Source organism: Lampetra fluviatilis, chromosome 10, assembly GCF_964198595.1.
Source record: "Lampetra fluviatilis chromosome 10, kcLamFluv1.1, whole genome shotgun sequence".
Taxonomy (NCBI): domain Eukaryota; kingdom Metazoa; phylum Chordata; class Hyperoartia; order Petromyzontiformes; family Petromyzontidae; genus Lampetra; species Lampetra fluviatilis.
In genome coordinates this window covers 882,151-908,033 of record NC_136284.1, presented here as the reverse complement: position 1 = coordinate 908,033, position 25,883 = coordinate 882,151, and the positions used below count along the sequence as shown (strand labels likewise).

The following is a 25,883-nucleotide window of genomic DNA, read 5'->3' as shown; positions in this document are numbered from 1 at the left end:
ACCATCACCCTGCACACAGTAACCACACACACCATCACCCTGCACACAGTAACCACACACACAGTAACCACACACCATCACCACACACACAGTAACCACGCACACACACCATCACCCTGACACCATCACCCTGCACACAGTAACCATACACACCATCACCCTGCACACAGTAACCACACACACCATCACCACACACACAGTAACCACACACACCATCACCCTGCACACACAGTAACCACACACACCATCACCCTGTACACAGTAACCACACACACCATAACCCCGCACACAGTAACCACACACACCATCACCCTGCACACATAACCACACACACCATCACCACACACACAGTAACCACACACACCATCACCCTGCACACAGTAACCACACACACCATCACCACACACACAGTAACCACACACACACACCATCACCCTGCACACAGTAACCATACACACCATCACCCTGCACACAGTAACCACACACACCATCACCACACACACAGTAACCACACACACCATCACCCTGCACACACAGTAACCACGCACACCATCACCCTGCACACAGTAACCAAACACACCATCACCCTGCACACAGTAACCACACACACCATCACCCTGCACACAGTAACCACACACACAGTAACCACACACCATCACCACACACACAGTAACCACGCACACACACCATCACCCTGCGCACAGTAACCATACACACCATCACCCTGCACACAGTAACCACACACACCATCACCCTGCACACACAGTAACCACGCACACCATCAACCTGCACACAGTAACCACACACACCATCACCCTGCACACAGTAACCACACACACCATCACCCTGCACACAGTAACCACACACACCATCACCCTGCACACAGTAACCACACACACCATCACCACACACACAGTAACCACACACCATCACCACACACACACACCATCACCCTGCACACAGTAACCATACACACCATCACCCTGCACACAGTAACCACACACACCATCACCACACACACAGTAACCACACACACCATCACCCTGCACACACAGTAACCACGCACACCATCACCCTGCACACAGTAACCACACACACCATCACCCTGCACACAGTAACCACACACACCATCACCCTGCACACAGTAACCACACACACCATCACCACACACACAGTAACCACACACCATCACCACACACACAGTAACCACACACACCATCACCCTGCGCACAGTAACCATACACACCATCACCCTGCACACAGTAACCACACACACCATCACCCTGCACACACAGTAACCACGCACACCATCACCCTGCACACAGTAACCACACACACCATCACCCTGCACACAGTAACCACACACACCATCACCCTGCACACAGTAACCACACACACCATCACCCTGCACACAGTAACCACACACACCATCACCCTGTACACAGTAACCACACACACCATCACCCCGCACACAGTAACCACACACACCATCACCCCGCACACAGTAACCACACACACCATCACCCTGTACACAGTAACCACACACACCATCACCCCGCACACAGTAACCACACACACCATCACCCTACACACACAGTAACCACACACACCATCACCCTGCACACAGTAACCACACACACCATCACCACACACACAGTAACCACACACACCATCACCCTGTACACAGTAACCACACACACCATCACCCTGCACACAGTAACCACACACACCATCACCACACACACAGTAACCACATACACCATCACCCTGTACACAGTAACCACACACACCATCACCACACACACAGTAACCACACACACCATCACCCTGTACACAGTAACCACACACACCATCACCCTGTACACAGTAACCACACACACCATCACCCTGCACACAGTAACTACACACACCATCACCCTGCACACAGTAACCACACACGCCATCACCACACACAGTAACCATACACACCATCACCCTGCACACACAGTAACCACGCACACCATCACCCTGCACACAGTAACCACACACACCATCACCCTGCACACAGTAACCACACACACCATCACCCCGCACACAGTAACCACACACACCATCACCCTGCACACAGTAACCACACACACCATCAACCTGTACACAGTAACCACACACACCATCACCCTGTACACAGTAACCACACACACCATCACCCTGTATACAGTAACCACACACACCATCACCCTGTACACAGTAACCACACACACCATAACCCCGCACACAGTAACCACACACACCATCACCCTGCACACATAACCACACACACCATCACCACACACACAGTAACCACACACACCATCACCCTGCACACAGTAACCACACACACCATCACCACACACACAGTAACCACACACCATCACCACACACACAGTAACCACACACACCATCACCCTGCACACACAGTAACCACACACACCATCACCCTGCACACAGTAACCACACACATCATCACCACACACACAGTAACCACACACCATCACCACACACACAGTAACCACACACACACACCATCACCCTGCACACAGTAACCATACACACCATCACCCTGCACACAGTAACCACACACACCATCACCCTGCACACAGTAACCACACACACCATCACCCTGCACACAGTAACCACACACACCATCACCCTACACACAGTAACCACACACCATCACTACACACACACAGTAACCACACAAACCATCACCCTGTACACAGTAACCACACACACCATCACCCTGTACACAGTAACCACACACACCATCACCCCGCACACAGTAACCACACACACCATCACCCTGCACACACAGTAACCACACACACCATCACCCTGCACACAGTAACCACACACACCATCACCCTGCACACAGTAACCACACACACCATCACCCTGTACACAGTAACCACACACACCATCACCCTACACACAGTAACCACACACACCATCACCACACACACAGTAACCACATACACCATCACCCTGCACACAGTAACCACACACACCATCACCCTGTACACAGTAAGTACACACACCATCACCCTGCACACAGTAACCACACACACCATCACCACACGCACAGTAACCACACACACCATCACCACACACACAGTAACCACACACACCATCACCCTGTACACGGTAACCACACACACCATCACCACACGCACAGTAACCACACACACCATCACCACACACACAGTAACCACACACACCATCACCACACACAGTAACCACACACACCATCACCCTGCACACACAGTAACCACGCACACCATCACCCTGCACACAGTAACCACACACACCATCACCCTGCACACAGTAACCACACACACCATCACCCTGCACACAGTAACCACACACACCATCACCCTGCACACAGTAACCACGCACACCATCACCCTGCACACAGTAACCACACACACCATCACCACACACAGTAACCATACACACCATCACCCTGCACACACAGTAACCACGCACACCATCACCCTGCACACAGTAACCACACACACCATCACCCTGTACACAGTAACCACACACACCATCACCCTGTATACAGTAACCACACACACCATCACCCTGTACACAGTAACCACACACACCATAACCCCGCACACAGTAACCACACACACCATCACCCTGCACACAGTAACCACACACAACATCACCACACACACAGTAACCACACACCATCACCACACACAGTAACCACACACACCATCACCCTGTACACAGTAACCACACACACCATCACCTTGCACACAGTAACTACACACACCATCAACCTGCACACAGTAACCACACACACCATCACCCTGTACACAGTAACCACACACACCATCACCTTGCACACAGTAACCACACACACCATCACCCTGCACACAGTAACCACACACACCATCACCCTGTTCACAGTAACTACACACACCATCACCCCGCACACAGTAACCACACACACCATCACCCTGCACACACAGTAACCACACACACCATCACCCTGTACACAGTAACCACACACACCATCACCCTGTACACAGTAACCACACACACCATCACCCTATACACAGTAACCACACACACCATCACCCCGCACACAGTAACCACACACACCATCACCCTGCACACAGTAACCACACACACCATCACCCTGCACACAGTAACCACACACACCATCACCCTGTACACAGTAACCACACACACCATCACCACACACACCAGCACCATCACTCCGCTTTTGCAGTCTCCGCGCTCTGCACTCGGGACCGCGCTGCTGCTGTAGAGGGAGGGGGGCTGGGGGAGTTGGGCTGAGGGGCTTGGGGGAGTTGGTATTGGGTGAAGAGGGAGGGAGGGAGGCTGGGTGAGGGGAGGAGGGGGGGCTGGGTGGGGGGAGGGGTGGTGATGGGTAAGGGGAGGGGCTTGTTGTTGGGGGGAGCGGGGGGCGCGGTTGTTGGGTGGTAGTGACGTCACCGCCTGGCTGTTCGCCAGCCCGGGCTGACGTCAGTTTCTAAATCTGGCCCGCGGCTTGTTTACAAGGCGCATTGTCTCCTGCTGCTGCTGCTGTAGCTGCTGCAGCTGCTGTAGCTCCCCCGGTACAGCTCTCGGTACCCCGCACGTCGACTCGGCGGGGACGACGTGGGTCCCCGTGCCCCCTCGGCGGCTCGCTCCTCGGCATGTAAACAACAACAACAACACGCGGTGTCCATCGCGGCGGGCTTGGCGTCATCACGGGGCCCAGCAGCACGGCGCCGACGATGTCGCGGCTCGTGTCAACATCGCCACCCGCCTCGCGGCGGCGACGACGACGGTGGCGGTAAGTTGTTGATGATGGTGGTGCCGCTGGTGGTGGTGGTTCTGATGGTGGTGGTTCTGATGGTGGTGGTGGTGCCGCTGTTGGTCGTGGTGGTGAGTGGTGCTAGTGGCTGTCAACTCGCGAGCGTCGCGGTTGTGAGCCGCCCATCTCGCTTCAGCGAGTGGGGGGAGTCGCGGCACAGCGTGCGTTTGTGTGAACACGGCGTGTTCACGCGCTGTGTTACGCCGTGTGTTCACGCGCTGTGTTACACCGTGTGTCCACGCGCTGTGTTACGCCGTGTGTTCACGCGCTGTGTTTACACCGTGTGTCCACGCGCTGTGTTACGCCGTGTGTCCACGCGCTGTGTTACACCGTGTGTCCACGCGCTGTGTTTACACCGTGTGTCCACGCGCTGTGTTACACCGTGTGTTCACGTGCTGTGTTACACCGTGTGTTCACGCGCTGTGTTACGCCGTGTGTCCACGCGCTGTGTTACACCGTGTGTCCACGCGCTGTGTTACACCGTGTGTCCACGCGCTGTGTTTACACCGTGTGTTCACGCGCTGTGTTTACACCGTGTGTTCACGTGCTGTGTTACACCGTGTGTTCACGCGCTGTGTTTACACCGTGTGTCCACGCGCTGTGTTACGCCGTGTGTTCACACGCTGTGTTTACACCGTGTGTCCACGCGCTGTGTTACACCGTGTGTTCACGCGCTGTGTTACGCCGTGTGTTCACGCGCTGTGTTTACACCGTGTGTTCACGCGGTGTGTGTTCACGCGATGTGGTCGTGCTGTGTGTTCACGCGGCGCTGTGTAGTGACAGCTGGCGGTGGACAGCCCCGTGCTGTGGTGGATGTGGGGGTGGCACGAGGGGGTAACGCCACCCCCCCTACTCAGTGCGCTGCAGGCGGGTGTCGTCGCTACGTGGTATGAAGGTGTTGTTGTTGTTGGGTGCTGAGTGCTACGTATTGAGTGCGAGGTGAATAGTTAATGCTGTTAGGTGAGCGTTAGCTGCTTATTGGGTGAGTTGTTAGGTGAGTGTTAGCCTAACACTCACCTAACAACACTCACCTAACACTCACCTAACACTGGTAGGTGAGGGTTAGGTGAGTGTTAGGTGAGTGTTGTTAGGTGAGTGTTCGAAGGTGTTGGCAGGTGAGGGGGTGTGCGTGGGTAGTCCAGCGGTTAGCGCGCTCCGAACCCGGCGACCCGAGTTCGATTCCCACTCACGGCCAACACCAGTTACAATTATCATAACCTGTGCTGGGCGTCTGCCAGGTCGACTCAGCCTCAAATGAGTACCTGGTGTGGTGTGTAAACATCTCCACTCGGGAGACAAAGACAGTCGGGCGTGGTGTCCATGCTGGCTTCAGGCACTTGTCCCAGCAATCTGTTAAGGCTATACGGGGGATCTTTGTGTTCACCGGGTTTAGGTGAGTGTTGGGTTGTAGGTGAGTGTCGGTAAGTAGTGGCAGAGCTGCAGTGCACGGCTCCCACGTGGATGTGCACTGAACTCGGCTTTGACCCTGACCTCACAAGCCTGGCCCTGACCCCATCTTGCAAAAACAAAAACATCACCCAATGCCCGAGGCACAGTGCAAATCATTCACGCCCAGTTCCCGACAACACGTGGAGCACAATTTAAAATGCGCAATTGCTTCACGACATTTCTCTTGTGCTGGAGGAAACAAGATGACCTAAACATTAATCTTTTAGCTAATTCAGCAAATGGCGTTTCGCGTTATTTTATAATTTGTCCATGTTTTAGTTGTTAGTTGCACAAGTTGTCGTCATGCTGAATGGCTGTTGTGTCATGTACAGCGCTTGGAGATTGCTGATGAAAGGCGCTTTTAAAATATAATTGTTATTAAACATGAGAACAATTAACACAATTAGATTTTTTAAAATGTTTTTTTTATCTTAGAAGTTAGATTTCTGTCAAACGTATCCCTAAACACGTGCCCATGATCTCTGTTACACATTCACCTCTGGTTGAAGACACACCTTCAACACCACCAGCTGGAGCCTCCACCACCAGCTCGCGCCTACGACCGCGTTGAACGCTCACGTCTCGCTGCTGGAGCCCCGAGCGCCGTGGGTAGTGCACGCGGATGGATTTGAGATCGTGCAAGCGGTGTCCACTCACTGGTACAAGTCGTGAATCAGAATCACCATCTTAATTTATCCTGGAGAAATCCGATGAGCCATGAAGCTCTTTGTGTGTGGTGGAGCCGTTCCATGTAGGCCCCGTCACAGTGCACCGTCTAAATCGGGCTCCTCTCCACCTCGGTGCTCCCCGGAGCCCAAATCGGCGCGAGCGGCAGCGCCTCATGCCGTTTACACCTCGTGCCGGCAACATCGCCGGATAACGCCCTTTATCCGGACGGCTCAATTTATAAAACTGAGCAATTAAATTAGACTCGCCCATTATGCTTATTGAATTTGACAGCCAATCCGGTTAAATTGGAACCAGTACGTCTTATGACGGCTCGTGCACGGCTTACACATGGCTACAGTCACCGCCTAATAGCCTCATGAAGGGCTCGAATCACGCGTTGCGTGTGCTGCTCGGAGCTGCCGTACCCCCTGGCCCGCCCCTGGTTCAAGTAATCCAGGATAGGCTGTGGGCTGAGTTGGCCTGTCCTCGGTTGCTTGGCCTTGGTGCGGTGCCACCATCGGCCACCACTTCCCGTGCGATTCGTGTCTCCGGGCGTGAGCTACTGCGGGGAAGAACGTGAGCCATCACTTGAGACGCACCGATGACTGCGTATAAAATAAACGCCGTGTTTCACGCACGCTGCTGTCACCACTGCTCCGTGTTCCGTGAGATTTTTCTCAGTCTGCCTCACAGTTCAAGTGTCCCTGCTCGTCCTGGAGAAACACTCCCTGATCCTTTACTCCACTCAGTGTGCCCCACGGGTCAGAGCAGCAAATCGGTTTCATCTGAGCTGTGAAACCTTTACTGGTTTAATATCTTGCTGAATATTTACCAAGTCCCTGGTTAACTGGAGTAGGCCTAGGCACAGGGCCATAGAGGGGAGATTAAGCCTCTTAAGTTATGCGATGATGTGCCAGGTGCAGAAATATTTTCTTGGTCACGGACCAAATAGAAATGAAACCCCCACTGGTACCGATGTCTTCACGTGGCCAAAAAAGACTTGTAACACACTGATTAAAGTCCCACCGGCACCACGGTAGCGTGCTCCACCCGGTTTGCGTGCGGAACAGTGATCAATAGAGCGGTGGTGTCTCGGGGTCTGGGTGTGGTAGAGCTGTTGAATGTGCGGGTCGTGGTGCAGCTGCACCAGGGCTGGTGGCCTCGAGGGAACTAGGCGCCGGGGGGCTGTGAAGAGGTGAAAAATAAGAAGGGGCCACATTTCATTCCTTGCACCAGGCCCATAACAATCGCACGAGGTCTTGGCTGAGCGCAGCACCCATAGGGCATTGGCCAGACTGGTGCGAGACCCAGAGAAGGAAGCTGATAGGCCTGCAGTTCGAACCTGAACCACGTGTGGTCGAATAAAAGTGAATTGGCTTAACCTAATAGCCTTTTCAAAGGCTATTGCATAATGCACCATAGCTATCTGCATGAATCAGTACCACTTAATACTTTGTCATGTTTACAGCGAATAATTGTGACATTACTTCAAGACGCAGTGAAGAACCTTACAAACGAGCAGAGAACATGCAAGAACAAAAATACAATAACATTGCACACAGACACAAAAATTCCCCTGGTAGGACATACGCTGTTAGTGCACTCCTATTAAGGCTGGCAGAGATGGGTGATCTGGTCAACACCACGCCTGCCCGTCTTTGTATCCCCAGTGCTGATTTATACATTTCACCAGGTCCTCATTGAAGGCTGAGTCAATCTAGGGTAGGCACGGTACCGGTTGAGATTTCCACTGCGCTCGCAGCGCGTGCTCGTGTCGGGATGTGAAGAGGGTGGCGCGTGGTCGCCTTCAGCCCTCGAAAGGGCGCCGCTGATCTCCGCCCGGGATCCGCCACTCGCCCCGCGTTTGCCGCATCTGTAACAGGTGAGTCCGGGTGCGTCCCGTGGGGCTCGCGTAATTACCACTCGCCCGCTCGCGCGATCGTTAATTGCAAAGCGGAAGACAATTGAATTTGCTCCGGCGCATTGTGACTCACGCCTGCAGCGCACCGCGGGTGATCTCAATGGAGGTCCCGGGCTCCCCGCCGTCACCCACCCAGTGCCGCTCTCAGCCACCCACCGCGCCTTCTCCCACCCAGTGTCCCGCTCAGCCACCCACCTCGCCTTCACCCACCCAGTGTCACGCTCAGCCACCCACTGCGCCTTCTCCCACCCAGTGCCGCTCTCAGCCACCCACCTCGCCTTCACCCACCCAGTGCGCGCTCGGCTTGGCGGAGTGCGCCACGATTGTCGGCTCGAGCCCTCGCTTCATAATCCCAGATGTACAGTCATTGCGAATGAGAGCAACGATTGCCGGGTGCCCGTGCGTTGATCGGTGAGGCCGGCAACATGGATGGGGCTGTGCCGGTGCGAGCGGGGAGTTGGAGGCGACGTGGCCGCGCGAACGCCCTCGTCGCGCCTCGGCGTGCGCCGTGAGGTCATCCTTGGCGTGCTCCGAGTGCGCCATCACGGCGAGCGGAATGAATAAATGTCCGTGCCTTTCACGCCGTGTAATTACACAAAGACAGATACCCCCCTTACCCCCCCCCCCCCCGTATAGCCTGAACAGACTGTTGGGGCAAGTGCTGTTAGCGAGCACCTATGAAGTCCGGCACGGCACACGAGGGGGGGTGGCCCGCACCACGCCATGTACACAAACAGTTGGATAACTGTGTCTGTGACAATCTCTGTGTCCTCTCTCCGCTCCGTGATGTCGGCCTGCAGCACAGTGTTCTCCCACGTGGTGTCCCTTCATTGTTATTCAGTTGCGCGTTTGGCAAAGTGCCATTGTAATCCGTGATTGTTTATTTGGTTGCGATAGACAGGCAAACCTTTTTTTATTAATCATTTGTGCTTGCCTACCATTGATATTTGCTATATGGGCAGACGGACTCGAACAGACGCACAGATATTCGCGTTCCTGGGCTCCCCTTCTTGCATGCGTGTGATCGGTAGTGTGGGGTTATTGGTGTTTATCGTCGCCTCCAAATTATACGTTTAATAAAAAGCGTTCACAGCTCCTCCTATGCTCACAAAATAATTAATCAGACACCAGCACGCAGTTTCTTGCAGGTAGCAGTAATCGTAGTAAAATTTCGTCTCCGGTTTATTAACAAATATCAATGCACAGCCTTGTACCAGTTTTACTGCTCGTAAATGAATCGTCGGCTGAGCGGTAAAGTGAGAGGGGCCGAGCTGCACAGAGGGGGACGCGCGGAGTCGGAAGCTGGAGGGAAGAGGCCGAGCGGGAGCCGTGGGTGCAGTGATAAACGTACTTGTGCCGTGAACTCGTTTACAGCATCCGAGTTTGATTCCAAACCACGGCTAAGATCAGTGGTGAGTGATATGTCTACACCAGTCCCGGGCCACCTCCCTTCAAGCCGCACCGACCAGCGTGGTGAAGTATGGTCAAATCGCCCCCGAGACCAACGTGGCGCGGGGAGGCCCTCATCCAGCAGTAGATGGACAAGGCTGCACAAGCAATGCGCACCAAGATTCACCACCTCAGCCGGTAGCAAATTCTGCCCTCCAGCTTCGCACTCCACATCTCCTGGCCGCCCACGCGACATCCACTCTCATCACCTCGATGGACCCCCACCTCGGGGGGCCGTGGAGGGAGGGTCACGCGACCCCGGCGGCACCGCGGCTCGGACCCTGGAGGGCTGGTGGGGTCACGCGGCTCCAGGGGCTCTGGGATTGGACGCGAAGACGGACATGGACGCGTTGAGCCCGGAGTGCATTGATCGCGCGAGTAAACAGCAGCGGGCGGCGGCGCACGGCCAGGGCGGGTCGGGGACCCTCCGTCCATTGAGCGGTATTGAGCCGCGGGCTCCCAGTGCAGTCACTTACACTGGCGCCCTTAGCGAGACGAGGTTCAGGGAGCCGAGGTTTGTGACCCGCCAGCAAATGCGTATCGGTTCTGCGGGGCGGGGGGCGAGGGGGTGGAATGCGTGGTCCGTGTGGATGAGCGGTGGTTCTGTTGCTGGCGCACTCCGTCACGAATCTCGTGTCCCGAGTTAGACCCTCGGCCACGGATAGCACGTGGCGCGAAATATTGGAAGTTCTTGGACATGCACCTGTGTGTGTGTAGGTCGACTCAGTCTTTTTTAACCCCCGCCCCCTCATTTTATTAAAATGTAACTATTTGCGACTTGCCACGATACGAAGTGTCCGTCCGTAATTCCAATGTCAGTGCAGCACATGATGACAGAATGTACCCGCGGAAGTAGATATCACGGAACCACTGAAAAGCTTTCAAAATGATCCCATAACCAAGCTGGGGGCTTCCCACGCTGCTCCAGTGATGATTATGGTATGGCTGTAAAACAGGAAACCTGAAGTCTCACGTCAATATTTAATTGAACACCAAATATATATTGAAGCTAGTTGTAATTACTGGCGAAAAGTCGTACTCAGATTGTAAATGTTGTGGCTTGGCTCTCCAACACACCGGTGGTGATGTACTAGTGACGAATTGGCCACGTTCTGTTTACGTGACACCCCTTACTAGTTGGCTGTGGCGGGTTTTAACGACACATTTATTTACGCAATCTAATCCTAAAAACCTCTATTATGGATGTATATTTTGTGCAGCCATTGTTGAGCGGCCTGAGATCAGCGGTTGCATTCCGGATATGAACCCAGTGGTCCCTCACGTCCTCGTGCTTTGTGTCGGCTTTAATAGGTGCTCGCTAACATTACTTAATTGGCCAGTCTGTATAGCAGTCGCGGGCATCTTTGTCTTTGAGGGTGTATGAGTCAGTCAACCCACGGCACTTGGGTCTGTCCCGTGACCTCTTGCTAGCGAGCCTTCGACATTCACACGGCCTCAAGGTGCATCTAGCCTGGCACAAGCGCCATGGGGACGTCACCGCCACTTAGTGGTGAATGGCTGTTATTGTTGGGGAGCGGTAGTGCTTTGCACGCTGCGTTACGAACCGAATTCGATTCCCGCTCACGGCCAACACCAGTGAAGATTATCTGAACCGTCCTCGTGAAGGTCGACTCAGCCTCAAATGAGTACTCGGTTCAAGCATCGTCACTAGGTAGACAAAGGCGGATGGGCGTGGTTCTGGCCAAAATTAACCTCTTCCTCGTGTGCCGTGTCGGCCTTTCTATGAGTGCTCGCTAACAGCACTCGTCCCAAGAGTCTGTTTAAGATAAAATAAATGACGACGTTTCGGGCGCAACACAAGCGTCCATCATCAGATTGTTGCGCCCGAAACGTCGTGATTTATGTTATTTTATAACCACGTGACTTTACCGAAAGAACCAAAGAGTATGGATTCCTGCAGTCACGAAAGCTTCAAATTAAGATTAGTCTGTTGAAGGTTATATGGGGAATCTTTGTCTGAAATGTGTGTGGGAGAGGGGTGTACTATAGAGAAACATCCTAGAGCTACTGTTTGTATTGAAAAGCACAGCGGCGCGTGGCCACGTTTCCTGAATTGGTTCCAATGTCCCAGGCTGTCACTTGTGTTACGTAACTGATAAATGGACATGGAGCAAATGATAATAACGAAATGTGCAGTGGCTCGCACACAGCACAAAGACAAAAAATCTCCCGCATAGCCCGATCAGACTGTTGGGGCAAGGCCAGAACGGCACACGAGGGGGCGGGTGACCAGCACCACGCCCGGCCGCATTTGTCCCCGAGTGTCGATATTTTTATGTACCGCACCAGGTACTCATTTGAGGCTGAGCCGACCTAGGGGAGGCCCAGAACCGGTTCAGATAATCGTCACCGGTGTCGGCCGTGAGCGGGCATCGAACCTTGGTCGCCAGGTTCGTAGCGCAGCGCGCTAACCACTACACTACCGCTCCCCACACTCGCATACTCACATACACAGGCCAGTGCACTACACACTACTGCATGTGCAGGGCTGGATCATGGCGAGCTCTGGCCACTTACACCGGCCCCGTGTTGCTGCTGTAGATGCTGCAGCACTGCCCGCGAGCAGCCCGGTCAGCTGACCACTGCTGCGATGCTGGGGATGCAGAAATCATTGCTCCGAGGTGCATTGCTCCGTAGCCCCTGGCACTGCCCCCCCCCACCGCCCCCACCCCCTCCACGATCTGGACTGTGCTGCGCCTGGCTGTGAGAGCCCTCCGTGTCCTCGTTGCTCACGGCAGCTGCGTGCTGCGTGGTGAGAAAGTCGAACGCAGCCAAGCGTCCGTTTCTGATGCGGCTCGCGAGTAGCGCCGCGTGTGAACGTGAGTGACGTAACCGCGCATGGGAACAATGGCACGCGTCGGATTCGTGGGAGCGATGTTCGGCGCTGCCGATTGACGCCGGCACAGTTTGTTTTTTCAGAGCCGTGAGTATTCGTGAGACAGCGCCATCTCGCAAGCGGTCGCTATTGCCATGTAAGCGTGCCCACAGCCATTTCCGTTGACGTAACCGCCATGTGAAAATCCCATGTCAGCCCAATTAATGTGCCCGATTTCCGTTCCCTCCTCGGACGGCTGGGGAAGTCGACTTGCAGCGCTCATGCAAAGAGGCTCATTGCCATACAGGCGCTCGCTATCGACATCGTCTCGTGGAGAACACCTGTCGAGATTTGCAGTGCTGAGGAATATTTATCTGTGTGTGTGCCGAAGCCTGAATGCAAGAGAAGCATCGAAGAACATTATTTCCACCATGCATGCATAGGAGGGATGTGCTCCCGCTTTTCGGTTTGATTCGAACAACCCAACGGTCTGGCGTTTTTGACGAGATTTCTGACGATTCCAGCTGTTTTGTGGTCTGGCGTTCTGATCACCACCAAACGGTGGTGGCACGTGGGCATCGGGCCACGCCACTCTCATCAGCGCGAAGATAATTCACATTCACAGCGATGTCAATCATCCGAAAATCCGACAAAGATCTGAAATTATCCTTAGAAATCCGAAAACGAAAATGTCTCTGAGCAGCATCAAACCCCCACACCAAAGCACGTGACTGGACTGAAGACCACCAGCCCTCCAGTAGCGTTACTAGCGTGGGCGCCATAGGGTGCCTTGCCCACTCACCCCCCTGGTGGCCGAAGCTACGAGTTGGGGCCCCCTTGACAACTGCCACGAGATGGGGGGGGGGGCGCCTGATCGATTACCGCACGCGTGAGCTGATAGAGTAGTTACTACGCCACGGCACCAGCGCCGTTATTTGACTTTAGTTCTCCTAAGGCAGTGATTCTCGACCGATGGGCCTCAGATCATTTCAAAAGGCGGGCGCAGACTGCAGCGTGGATACCGTGCAGGATAATTTTCGAATATGTAGGGGAAAAGGTCAGTGTCACGTTGCGGCAGCAAGAAACATACTAATACACAACATGAAACAAATGCCTTACTGACATAAAACACGCCAACATGCAACACATGCCTAACTAACACCGCATTGACGAGAGCCATGAACATGTGAACCTCTGTGTTGTGGCCTCAATGACCTGGGTGAGGATCTCAGGATATGGGGAAGGGGGCAGAGGCACCGGGAAACAATGTTCCTGATTGGGGGTCACTGTTCCAAAGAGGTTGAGGAACACCCGCGTAGACTACAGTATACATATACTGTACATGCAATGTGTATACTACGCTACAGTATGCCCTGGATATGTATTGTAATGGTAGTATAGTTAACGTACTGTGGTATACACATCTCGTCTATGTACAGTATATTACATGAAATATTACATCGCCATGTCTATACATGGCTATGCACTGCTTGACAAGTAAACACCACGCGCACAATGTGCGACCGTGTGCGTGTGCGTTTGTGTGCGTGTGTGTGTGCTTGCGTGTGTGCGCGCGTGTGTGGGCGTGCGTGTGTGTGCGTGTGTGCGTGCGCGTGCATGTGTATGTGCGTGTGTGTGTGCGTGCGCGTGTGTATGTGCGCGTGCGTGTGTGTGTGCGTGCGTGTGCGCGTGTGCGTGCGTGTGTGTGCGTGTGTGTGTGCGTGTGTGTGTGCGTGTGTGCGTGCGTGTACGTGTGTGCGTGCGTGCGTGTACGTGTGTGCGTGCGCGCGTGTGTGTGCGCGTGCGTACGTGCATGTGTGTGCGTGCGTGTGCGCGCGTGTGTGTGCGCGTGTGCGTGCGTGTGTGTGCGCGCGTGTGCGTGCGTGTGTGCCGGCCTCGCTGGAAGACCGCCATCACTCTCCGCCCGGGTCAGTGGACGCGGCTGTCCGTCCTCTGCTTGGGAAAGAGCGCCACGCTCGGGCTAGGCGAGTTCACTGCAAGCCCCCCCCCCCCCAGCAGCCCTCCACCCCCGCACGGCAGGAGCGCGCCCCCCCCCCCTCCCAACACCGCACGCGTCGCCTGACCGCATTTCCCATGCAGCTTCTGCGCTGGCGTCGATTGATCGGCCGCTGGCAATGCGAGCGCTGTTGGGAAGTGCTCATGACGAGGGGCCGAGGGTCGCCGGGCATTCGGCGCTGACGACGTCGCCGCCGTCGCAGCGTCTCGTCTTGCGCGCGCCCACGAGGCCGGCAGCGCGGTAAGGGCGCTGGCTGCTGTCCAGGCGCGCGGCGGTGCTGAATCCACACGGGTCAGCGCCGGCGCTCGACGCGAGCGCGTTCGGCAGCCGCAATGAATGCGAGCGCTGGGGCGGACGCTGCGGGGAGGGGCGGAGTTTGACTCCCGTCCCTTCGGCTTCGCGGACGTGAAGGAGCCGTGCAGCAGCAGCAGCAGCGAGAATCGTTTTGCGGGGGACCGCGGCGAGACCGCGAGGTGCGCCGCCCGCTGCCGCTTCACGCGCTCGGCGCCTGTGCGCGGCGCGTGCTGCGTGCGCGGCCGCCGATGCGAGGCGGTGCTCGCGATGCGTCAGTCGGCGGTGACGCGGGGAGCTGCGAGCTGCAATGAGGCGAGAGCTCGTTCTGACCAGATAACGCTTCCGTTATCGGCGGAGGGAGAGAGAGGGGACGAAAGGGCTGCGGAGGGAGAAGGCGAGGGCGGGAGAGAGACCCGGTGAGCCAACCGAGAAGCCATTAAACCGCGTCCCGGCTGCTGGCGCGTTATTAATGAATGGAGGCGAGCGCGGTGTGCGGCGATCGCCGGTGGAGGCTCGCCGCTCTCTTGCACCGGCGCCGGGCATGAGGCGATGCGCAGAGCGGCGAGCGTAGCGGGAGAGAGCGCCGAGCAGAGAGAGAGGGGGGCGAGCCCCGCAGGCAGTCGCACGCTCCGCGCCGCCCCTCGAGCGCCCTTCTCTGCACGAGCCCCTCGGAGGCCGCCGCGAGTCACGGAGCCGCGTGACGCCTCCACTCCCGAGCCTCCATTGCGCGCCGCCGGCTCCCGACGCTCGCTGCTGCTGCCCGCAGAGGCCGCCTCCCCCCTCGGTAAGACGGAACGCCCTGCCGCATCGCCATGCTTCGGCTCATTGTGCCGCGGACGCGGTCTGCGCGCGCCTCGCGGTGTCCATTGCGCGCACTGCTGCTGCTGCTGCATTGTTCGCGCTGCTGCTGCTGCTGCTGAGTGACCGTCGACAGCAGTGAATAATGCATGGCCGCTATATACAGGAGGTGGAGGAGCGTGCAGAGGGCGGCTGCGCTCGATGTTGGCGAGTCGAGCCGTGTGCGGCTCGCCCGGGTTCGGGCGTCGGGTTGTGACCGTGCAGCACTGTGACACCCCCCCCCACCCGCCCCTCGCGGTGGGCCTCGGGTTGACACCTGCCGCCCGGGGCAGGCTGGCTGCCGCGGGTCGTGCGCGGCGTGGGCGCTTCGTGTTAGACGGCTCCTTTCGTGAGACGAGACGACGACGATGAGGGGGACGAGGAGAGACGGGGCCCTTAACGCGCTCTTCGCCCACTGCCTCCCTCCCCTCCATCCTTTACGATTCCTTCGCACGTGAGGAATTATCTCTCGCAGAGGCAATGGAGATGCGCGAGTGTTCGAACTAGCGCTCGAGCGAGGGTCAGGATTTGGGCAACGATTCGGGTTCGAACAAATGTTCGGGTTAGGATTGCGTGGATGTTCATGGTGAGAACGATTATCCCAATCGTTCTCACCATGAACATTAGGGACAGATTTAGCTCGCGAATGATCGCGCCTTCACCTCGACCTTCATGCCTATCTCGGAGGCGCGGACTTGGCTATTGCTCTCGAGTTGGGGGCGCCCCCCCCACACTTACACCCCCCCCCACACCCCCTCTCCCCTCCTCTGTAACTGACGCTCAGTAAATAGGCCTGACCCCTCGCGCGCGCTCGTGTCAGAAGTCGCGCCCGGCTCCTTCAGCCATCACACAGCGCGTTATTAAGGGCGGGAGGCGGGAGCGGCCGGGTTCTCAGACTCCATCGTCAGATGCAGCGGAGCAGTGCAGAGCCCGGGGAAGGAGGAAGGGGAGGGGGCGAAGGATATTCGCGGGGTTTCGTCTCAGGCGGCGAGGATACGAATCCGGGGTTGAAGCGGTTCGCGCCGTGTCGCGCGCCGTGGCCCCGGGGGCGCTTTGAAGCCGCACATCAGACGCGCCGCGCGAGAGGAGATGCAACTTTTATTGTTAAATGTGTTTCTCTCCGTTATTTTCGGCGAAAACGTGCGGGAGAAACGACGCGAGGAGGAAGCGACCGGGCTCCGGCTCCGCGAGCGCTCTAATTAGCGCGGGGAATGTTCGGTGCCGCATTTCACGGAGACGTTAATGGCACGAGCGCGGCTCCCTGAATGGGGGGAGCAGAGCGCGGGAGCATCCGGAATGCGAATGACGGGAGGAGGGAGGCGGGAGCCACGGGGAAGTGGGGGGGAAGGCAAAGCGTGAAGGAGGAGGGGTCGCAAGGGCAAGAGATTCCACGAGTCGGGAACGAAAGCCGCGGAGTGGGGAGGGAGCGGTGTGGAGAGAGCGGCTCCAGAGACGTCGGCGTGCCCCCCCCCGCAGCCGTCTCCTCCATCCTCCCTCTTCTGCACGATTTTAAACGCGCAAACGCAACCAAACGGCGCGATGAACATGGAAACCCTCGGCGACTGCCTCTCGCTGGCTCCCCCCCCCTCGCCCTCCCCGCGCCTTCACCACGCGAGTCGCGCTCCTCTCCGCCGCCGTCAAACGTCGCCGCGTCCCCTGCCCCCCCCACCACAACCCCTTGGCGAACATGGAGGCGGCGCTCCGTCACGGAACGGCCCTCGCTCCTTGTGAATGGGCCCTGCTGTAATTGGTATTCTAGCGAGTGACGCAGCCTCCACACGCGAGAGCTGCGGGCAGGAGCGGGGCCCTGGACTGGGGGCGCCGCGGTCCGTGGAGTCGCGGAGGCGAAGCTCCTCCGTGTCTCAGGTGGCGCGGGGCTCGGAGACGCCACTCTCGGTCTCTGTTACTCTGTCTCTCCCTCTCTCTCTCCCTCCGTCACTGTTGATCTGTGTATGTGTCTCAGTCTACCCGCCTCTCTTACTGTCTGTTGCTCTTCTTCTTTCGTGTGGCATTTGCATACGAATTTTGGGGAATGCAAAAGATTACAAATTGAGATTTGATATCCATCCGACTGCGTCAGGAGTAGCCGCGTGTATTTGTTTCAGATCGCCGTTGAGTGGTCCGATTGGGGCAGTCGTCCACGACACCTTGCACGGTCTGATACGTCGCACCACCACGGTCACAAACTGGACTCTCGTTAAATTGTCCATTTGTGGAGAAAGTGTCCACATCTTCCGTGGAGTGTCCGGTAGGTCAGATCCAGTATGGAGGATTGCAGGGGTCGCTCTGTTTCTCCGTCTCCCTCTCTTCGTGTGTCTCTGTCTCTCATTGTTGTTCTGTGTCCGTGTCTCTCTGTCTTTCTCACCGCTGCTCTCTCTCTCTCTCTGTGCCGGCCTCTCGCCATGTCGCCTTGTGGGAGCGAGGGTTGCGAGTCGCGGGGGCGTCGTGGCCGCCGCCGCTTTTCGCGGCGTTTGACTCGGCTGTCTTCTTCTTCGCGCGAGGTCTCCACGTGAAGACGCTCTCCGTGTCGCTCCGGATCCTCGTGTGCCCGGGACTCTGCGCGGAGCCTCGCTTCGGCTTCGTTTGACGACGCCAGAGCGAGACCGCTGCGCCCAATGAGGCCCCTGAGGGCAGCTCCGTCTCGCCCCGTGCGCAGAGCAGACATGGCCACGGAGGAGGTCCCGAGGGCGGCGGAGCCAGGAGTCGGCGTGAACAACTGCCCAGGGGTGGCGCGGAGACCGCCAAGAGACAGCGCGCAGGAGACGGCCCGAGCCTCGCTCATCTTGGCGTCCGTCAAGGAGCAGGCAAGAACCTTCGCACCGCCACCTGCTCGCGGCACACGACTCCCTCGCCTCACTGCACCCCTTCTTCGCCCCCTCGCCAGCGCACACGAAACCGGCCCCGCCAGCGGCGCGGGTCGCGTTGGCACCAGAGCGGGCGGCAACGGGGACGGGACGGTGATGTCGCGAGCGACTCCGCGTTCCGGCGCGCCCGTCGATGATCCAGGGAGTCTTTTGAGTGTCAGAGTGTGTAGAGAGTCGACAGAGTTCGTGAAGGTGCGAGAGAGACTGGTGGGTTGTCCGACCCGACCCCGTCTCTCGATGCCGCGCGTCGTCGTCGTGGCTCCGCCTCGTCAGCCCAGACACGAGCCCCAGTCGCTCCGCACCAGGGAGCCCCAGTCGCTCCACACCAGGGAGCCCCAGTCACACCAGGGAGCCCCAGTCGCTCCGCACCAGGGAGCCCCAGTCACACCAGGGAGCCCCAGTCGCTCCGCACCAGGGAGCCCCAGTCGCTCCACGCCAGGGAGCCCCAGTCGCTCCACACCAGGGAGCCCCAGTCGCTCCACACCAGGGAGCCCCAGTCGCTCCGCACCAGGGAGCCCCAGTCGCTCTACACCAGGGAGCCCCAGTCGCTCCACACCAGGGAGCCCCAGTCGCTCCACGCCAGGGAGCCCCAGTCGCTCCACACCAGGGAGCCCCAGTCGCTCCACGCCAGGGAGCCCCAGTCACACCAGGGAGCCCCAGTCGCTCCACACCAGGGAGCCCCAGTCGCTCCACGCCAGGGAGCCCCAGTCGCTCCACACCAGGGAGCCCCAGTCGCTCCACGCCAGGGAGCCCCAGTCACACCAGGGAGCCCCAGTCGCTCCACGCCAGGGAGCCCCAGTCGCTCCACACCAGGGAGCCCCAGTCGCTCCACACCAGGGAGCCCCAGTCACACCAGGGAGCCCCAGTCGCTCCACACCAGGGAGCCCCAGCCACACCAGGGAGCCCCAGTCACACCAGGGAGCCCCAGTCACACCAGGGAGCCCCAGTCACATCAGGGAGCCCCAGTCACACCAGGGAGCCCCAGTCGCTCCACGCCACGGAGCCCCAGTCGCTCCACGCCAGGGAGCCCCAGTCGCTCCACGCCACGGAGCCCCAGTCGCTCCACGCCAGCAGCTCGGCAACCTGTGGCTCCGGAGCCGCACGCCGTGGCTCTTTACGGGCCGCCTCGTGACGCAACGTGTGTACTCACGTGCACTGGCGGCTCTTGTTTTGTATCGAATGTTTTTAATCTCCTTGTCATTTTGGTTGCCGAGCCACTGCGCCCTACACCCACCGCGACCCTCGCTGCGAGAAGTCCCCAGCTGCGTGCAGCAGCCCGGGTCGGAGTTGCGCTGCGGTGAGAAGTCGCTGCTGCCCCGAAAGTCACTGCTGCCTCCAAGCGCAATTGTGGATTGCGGTTCACGCGCCTCGGTGCGAGGCGCGTTAATGAGCGCGATAGCCGCACGTGGGGACAGGTTAGGGTGCGGGGGGTGTGCGGAGAAGTGTTGGGGTGGATGCGCGAGATTTAGGATTAGGGCTCGGGTTGTGGATTGTCTCCCAGAGCAGTGATTCGCAACCGCAGATCGGAGCCACCAGAGTCGAGGCTGCTGGACGCATTCCGCGATACCCAAGACCCTTTCTCACGCTGGTGCCAGATGACTCGTGCGCCGAACTCCCAACACAGTACTCCATCACCCCCACATTCTACCACTCCCCCTTCTCTGCGCCTATGTTATCGTCTTTCTCCCGTATCCCGAGTCTGTCTCGCTGTGTGTCTATGCCTCTGTCTTTCTATCTCTGTCTCCGTCTCTATGGCCGTTCATCCCATCGTCTGCACAGGGCATTGGTCTAACACTCGCGTTCGACAACAGTCAAATGTGTGTGCTTGGTGACAGACGTGAGTCGCCGCGGTTGTCACGATCTCAGTTCACGGGGCTCCGTGAGCGTCTCGAGTTGCGGCGTGGGGGGCGGGGTAGCCGGTGACGTAATCGACGCGCTTACTTCGTTGCCCGAGACCGTCCCCCGCTCACCCGGCTCCCTCGGAGATCGGGCGCCCCCTCCTCCTGCCCCTCAACATCGACCCTCGTCGTGGGAGAGACATATGTGACGTCACAGCCCTCGAGTCTGGGCTGTGAGTGTCCGGGGACCGCGATGTGGGTCGGTGTGAGGACGAGCGAGGACGAGCGAGGGTGATCGAGGGTGAGGGTGAGCGAGGGTGAGCGAGGGTGAGGACGAGCGAGGGTGAGCGAGGGTGAGCGAGGGTGAGGACGAGCGAGGGTGAGGGCGAGCGAGGGTGAGCGAGGGTGAGGGTGAGCGAGGGTGAGGACGAGCGAGGGTGAGGGTGAGCGAGGGCGAGCGAGGGTGCGTGTTAAGAACGCGCTCAGCGCCCTCTATCACAAGCGGCGCCGCTCGCAATGGCCACCCGATGTGGAACAAGAAGCTGCCGCGGCGCGCGGTGGATTCGTCGCGTGCGGTGATGGAACGCCGCGACTCCTTATCAGGCGCGGCGCCGCGACACGCGGGATGGATGTGAGCGCGTTTCTCGCCGCGTACGCAGCGCGAGCAATTAACGATGCACGAGCCCCCCCCCCTGCCACCGCAGGCCCCCAACCCGCCCCCATTCCCTCCAGCACCCCTCCCCGTGCGTCGCCTTACACGAGTCGCTGGCGCGGAGTGTAAACACCGCGGCCACTTGGCAGTCCACGGCAGCTGTGGGCCCCCTGCCAGCGACGTGCTCGCCTTAATAGGCGCTCGCTGATCGCGCTTACACAAACAGTTTGTTACGGGTTGTTTTTGTCTTTGTATCTCTATATTTGTCGTTATTGTAATATAATAATCGTACTGTTTTCGTACATTATCTATCCACTGCAGGACGAAGGTCTCCCATCGGTGTGTCGGTCTTGGGGGGGGCATGTTTGACCATACTTCACCAAAGATGGTCAGAACGAGTTGATGAGAGGTAGCCGGGATCGTAGCGCGGTGAAGAAACTTCTCCACCACCGTTCCTCGCCTCGTGCTCGCATGTGTGGAAGTGTGTGTGTGTGCGTGTGCGCGTGTGCGTGCGTTTGTGCGTGTGTGTGTGGAAGTGTGTGTGCGTGTGTGTCCGTGTGTGCGTGTGTGGAAGTGTGTGTGTGCGTGTGTGCGTGTGTGCGTGTGTGCGTGTTTGCGTGTGTGCGCGTGTGTGTGTGCGCGTGTGTGCATGTGTGCGTGTGTGTGCGTGTGTGTGTGTGTGCGCGCGTGTGCGTGTGGAAGTGAGTGTGTGTGTGCGTGTGTGTAGAAGTGTGTGCGTGCGTGTGGAAGTGCGTGTGGAAGTGCGTGTGTGTGTGCGTGCGTAAGTGTGTGTGCGCGTGTTTGTGTGTGTGGAAGTGTGTGTGTGCGTGTGTGTGTGCCTGTGTGTGTGGAAATGTGTGCGTGTGTATGCGTGCGTGTGTGGGGGCGGTAGGGTAGCGGTTCGCGCGCTGCGCTACGAAAGCGGCGAGTTCGAATTCCGCTCACGACCAACACCAGTGACGATTATCTGAACCGGTCCTGGGCCTCCCCTAGGTCGACTCAGGCTCGCATGAGTACCTGGTGTGGTGTTTAAACATTGCCAATGGGGAGACAAAGGCGGCCGGGCATGGTGTTGGCTACTCACCCTCCTCGTGGACAATGCCCGCCTTCTTAGCTGCTCGCTAACGGCACTTGTCCCCAGCAGCATGTGAAGGCTACACGAGGATCTTTGTCTGTGTGTACACGTGTGTGCGTGCGTCACAGTGTGTGGGAGAGTGACCGCTCCCCGCTGCCCCCGGGGAACCCACGCGGCTCCGTCACTCGACGCTCGGGTCACGGTCACGTGATCGGCGACAGACTCGCGAAGCCGCATTCATCACCATCAGCAGCAGCAGCGGCATCAGTGGCACGGCGTGCAGCAGGGTGCAGGCGGCGTGCCGGCCTCAGGCAGCACGCTGCTACCGCCAAGATAGTGACGCTGCCGAGAGGCGCGTGGACAGCGCGACGCGCAAGCGGTCATTGCCGCGCCGCGTGTCTGCTCAGGGCTGACAGCAGCCACTGTCTTGGCCATTGTGAACCGCACTTGTGAGCAAGCGCTATGGAGGCAAGGGTTGGCGGGTCACACAAATGTTTAAAACTCCGAATCCGGCTGCACTGCGAGGTGGTCAAGAATAGCAGAACGGCAAGTGGGGTTCGTAAGCTCGTCTGTGTGGACCTTTTGAGTGCTGCCCCATTGCAGGCATTCACGAATGGCGGCTTTGGACCCACACTGCTAAAAATTGTAATTGGCCAAATCTGCCAATGCAAAACCCTGCATTGGCAGGTGTGTGCAGCACCGCGTCACATCGCCGCGGTGTGTCCGGGACTCGCGGGGGACTGAGCGCACGAACCCGTGGACGGAGCCTCGCGTGCCTCTGTCGCGGTCACACATCATCTTAAAAAAAAAAACGTTCATCAATTATTCAATGTTCCGCTGGAGGGCACGCGACTGCTCTGCCTGGGAAGGAGCTGATGGAGTTGCCTTGCGTGAGGTGCTGGATTAGAGGAGGAGGCCAAGACGCCTCCACGCATGTTCCGTCATGGAGCGCTCCCGCCGGAGAGAGTGACAGGAGCTACCGTGGGGCCCGTCTGGAAACTAAGGGGACCGATGGGCATGGCTAAGGGGGCAAGGTTCGTGTTGCAGCGTGGACGCACGGGCAGTGCTGGGCGCCACGCCTGTGGTCTCCTCTACACTCTCCGCGCTCTGCGCTGCGAGTGCCACGCAGCGACCGCGCGCGCCGCGTCCCAAAGCCTCGCGTAAGCCGGGGGATGGGCGGGCTCTTTCCCGCGGGATTTCACTGCCGTGGATTATTCACGAGGACGGCAGAGACGCGGAGCAGCTGGACTCCTCGCTCGCCGCGTAACGCGATCGCCTCGTCGGCGGCGACTCGGCGTAATCGTGGGTGAGCGAGACGGGATGATCCGCGCCCTTGAGGCGGGCCTCCGTCCCACCGCTCGCCCCCGTGCACGCATACGGGCACGCACAGCGCACGGCTGAGGGTCGCTTTATGAGCCCGGCGTGTGACTCTGCTGCTCGGCGCCCCGACTTATACATTTCTGCCGCGTTCGGAGCCATCAAAGACCGGAGGCCGCGTCGAGAGCGAGGCCGACGTGAGACCTTGAGACCTCTGGGCCGTGGAGCCGTGGAGCTGTATCGATCGCATGCCTCCTCCCTGCGCATCGATCGCGCGGGGGCGCGGATACTCCCCTTTGCTTAAACAAGTCACTTCGGGAATGCATCCCTCGGCGATTCGCGTCGCTTTAATCCCGATTCAAATAAATCTCCGCACTCGCACGAGAGCGCGCGTGGTGGTGGCGCGACCATAGCCCAGTGCCGGATTCGGTCTCAAGGGGGCAAGGGGGAAGTGCGGGGTCACGACCATTACTCGTGACCTCGCCGCCCGAGCCGCGCGTGATGAGTGGAGGCGCTCGATCCCACGGGAGCCCGGCGGGCACACGGGGTGCGGACTCGGCGCGGACGACCAGGGCTCGAGCAATATCTGGGGCCGCAAATAAAGGCGAGACGCGGAGACCAGCCCCGAGCACTGTGCGCAACGGGGAGTGAAGGCTGTGGGTGAGGGCCCGACCCAACGCCTCCACGCCGATGTGGAGCCCGTGGCCTCCTCCTGTCGCCTCCCCACTCCGCGCGGTCCCCGCGAAGCCAACGGCACGATCCCCGTGCCGCGTGCGATGCTGGGACGAGGTGGGACGCACGCTACACGAATCGCGCTGTTCTCTCGTCTCATGAAAAAATCTCGAATGAAGAACGGTTTAATTCCGTTAAAGGCAGAATTTCTTAGATTCCTGACTCTAATCCAGACGTCTGGCTCTTATAGAGACTGGTGGCTCGAGACGATCACTGCAGCTGCCGCGCTGGATGCATTTCAAGCGGAGTAGCGAGTCTGGGCAGCACAGAGAGGTGGGGGGGGGGGGGCACGGCTACGCACCCGAGCACCACTGGAATCGTCGCCAGGCGCAGCGTGGCCACGGCTCGGCGCTGGCTTAAGAACGATCGCCTTTGGTGCAAACATTTTAATTTGACTCGCGTCGTGCTGCAAGGATGCTTAAGAGGCAGTGTGGATCTCCTGGGTCCTCTCGTGGCTTAAACCCGGCGAGTGTCTCTGGCCTGTAGGGGAGCCGGGCCGCCTTCGCGAGCTGGGAACTGAGCGAGGTTTCTGGGGACGCGGAGAGGCCGGGTGCCTCCTCATCTCTCCACACCTGTAGCACACGCGCCCAGCCACAGGGTCAACCCAACTCCCTTCCCCTCTGCGCCGCCCCCCCCCCCCCCACCTGCTCCCTCGTCATCGATGTGTTCAGGAGTTCAGTGGCAGCGAGGAGACCGAGAAGGTGTGAAACTCCACCTCGGGGCTTTCGTGTGACGCGTGCAGGCGGACTGATTAATGGTGGGAACGCGAAGGCAAGAAGAGAGTGATGGTGATTGGTGCGTCACTGCATGCCCCCGCAAGGCGGCAACCCGCTGATGATGAAGCGGCAGCCATCGCATTCCAGATACTCCACGAATCCACTTGCACGCGTTATCACCCGAGACTGGACAAACCCGCCAGAAGTGTGTGGCCTCCTCAACCTGGAGCCGCGAGCCGTCACTGGGCTATGCGCTGAGTGAACGCAGAGAAGCGGGTGGAGAGCGCTGCGCTGGGACGTTCGATGCGTGATTCTCTGAGGCCGCGGCGGCCCTCTGATGGACGACGCGGCGATTCGCTCGAACC

General features: G+C 58.3%; 1 protein-coding gene across 11 annotated transcripts in view; it reads left to right on the top strand.

The window, feature by feature from the left end:
• Positions 1-25,883, top strand: part of LOC144934391 (uncharacterized) — a 135,786-nt gene that overhangs the window by 78,360 nt on the left and 31,543 nt on the right. For 3 of the 11 annotated variants that reach the window (XM_078860095.1, XM_078860096.1, XM_078860094.1), the window contains exons 1-2: positions 15,349-15,903; positions 18,981-19,128. In XM_078860095.1, the coding sequence (XP_078716221.1) occupies positions 15,530-15,903; positions 18,981-19,128 (522 nt within the window). In that variant the 5' untranslated portion in view covers positions 15,349-15,529. Of the gene's footprint in view, positions 1-4,484; positions 4,832-8,683; positions 8,853-15,225; positions 16,272-17,995; positions 18,191-18,980; positions 19,129-25,883 lie in introns of those variants that run through there. The other 8 variants (XM_078860101.1, XM_078860098.1, XM_078860104.1 and 5 more) reach the window with 8 other exon arrangements.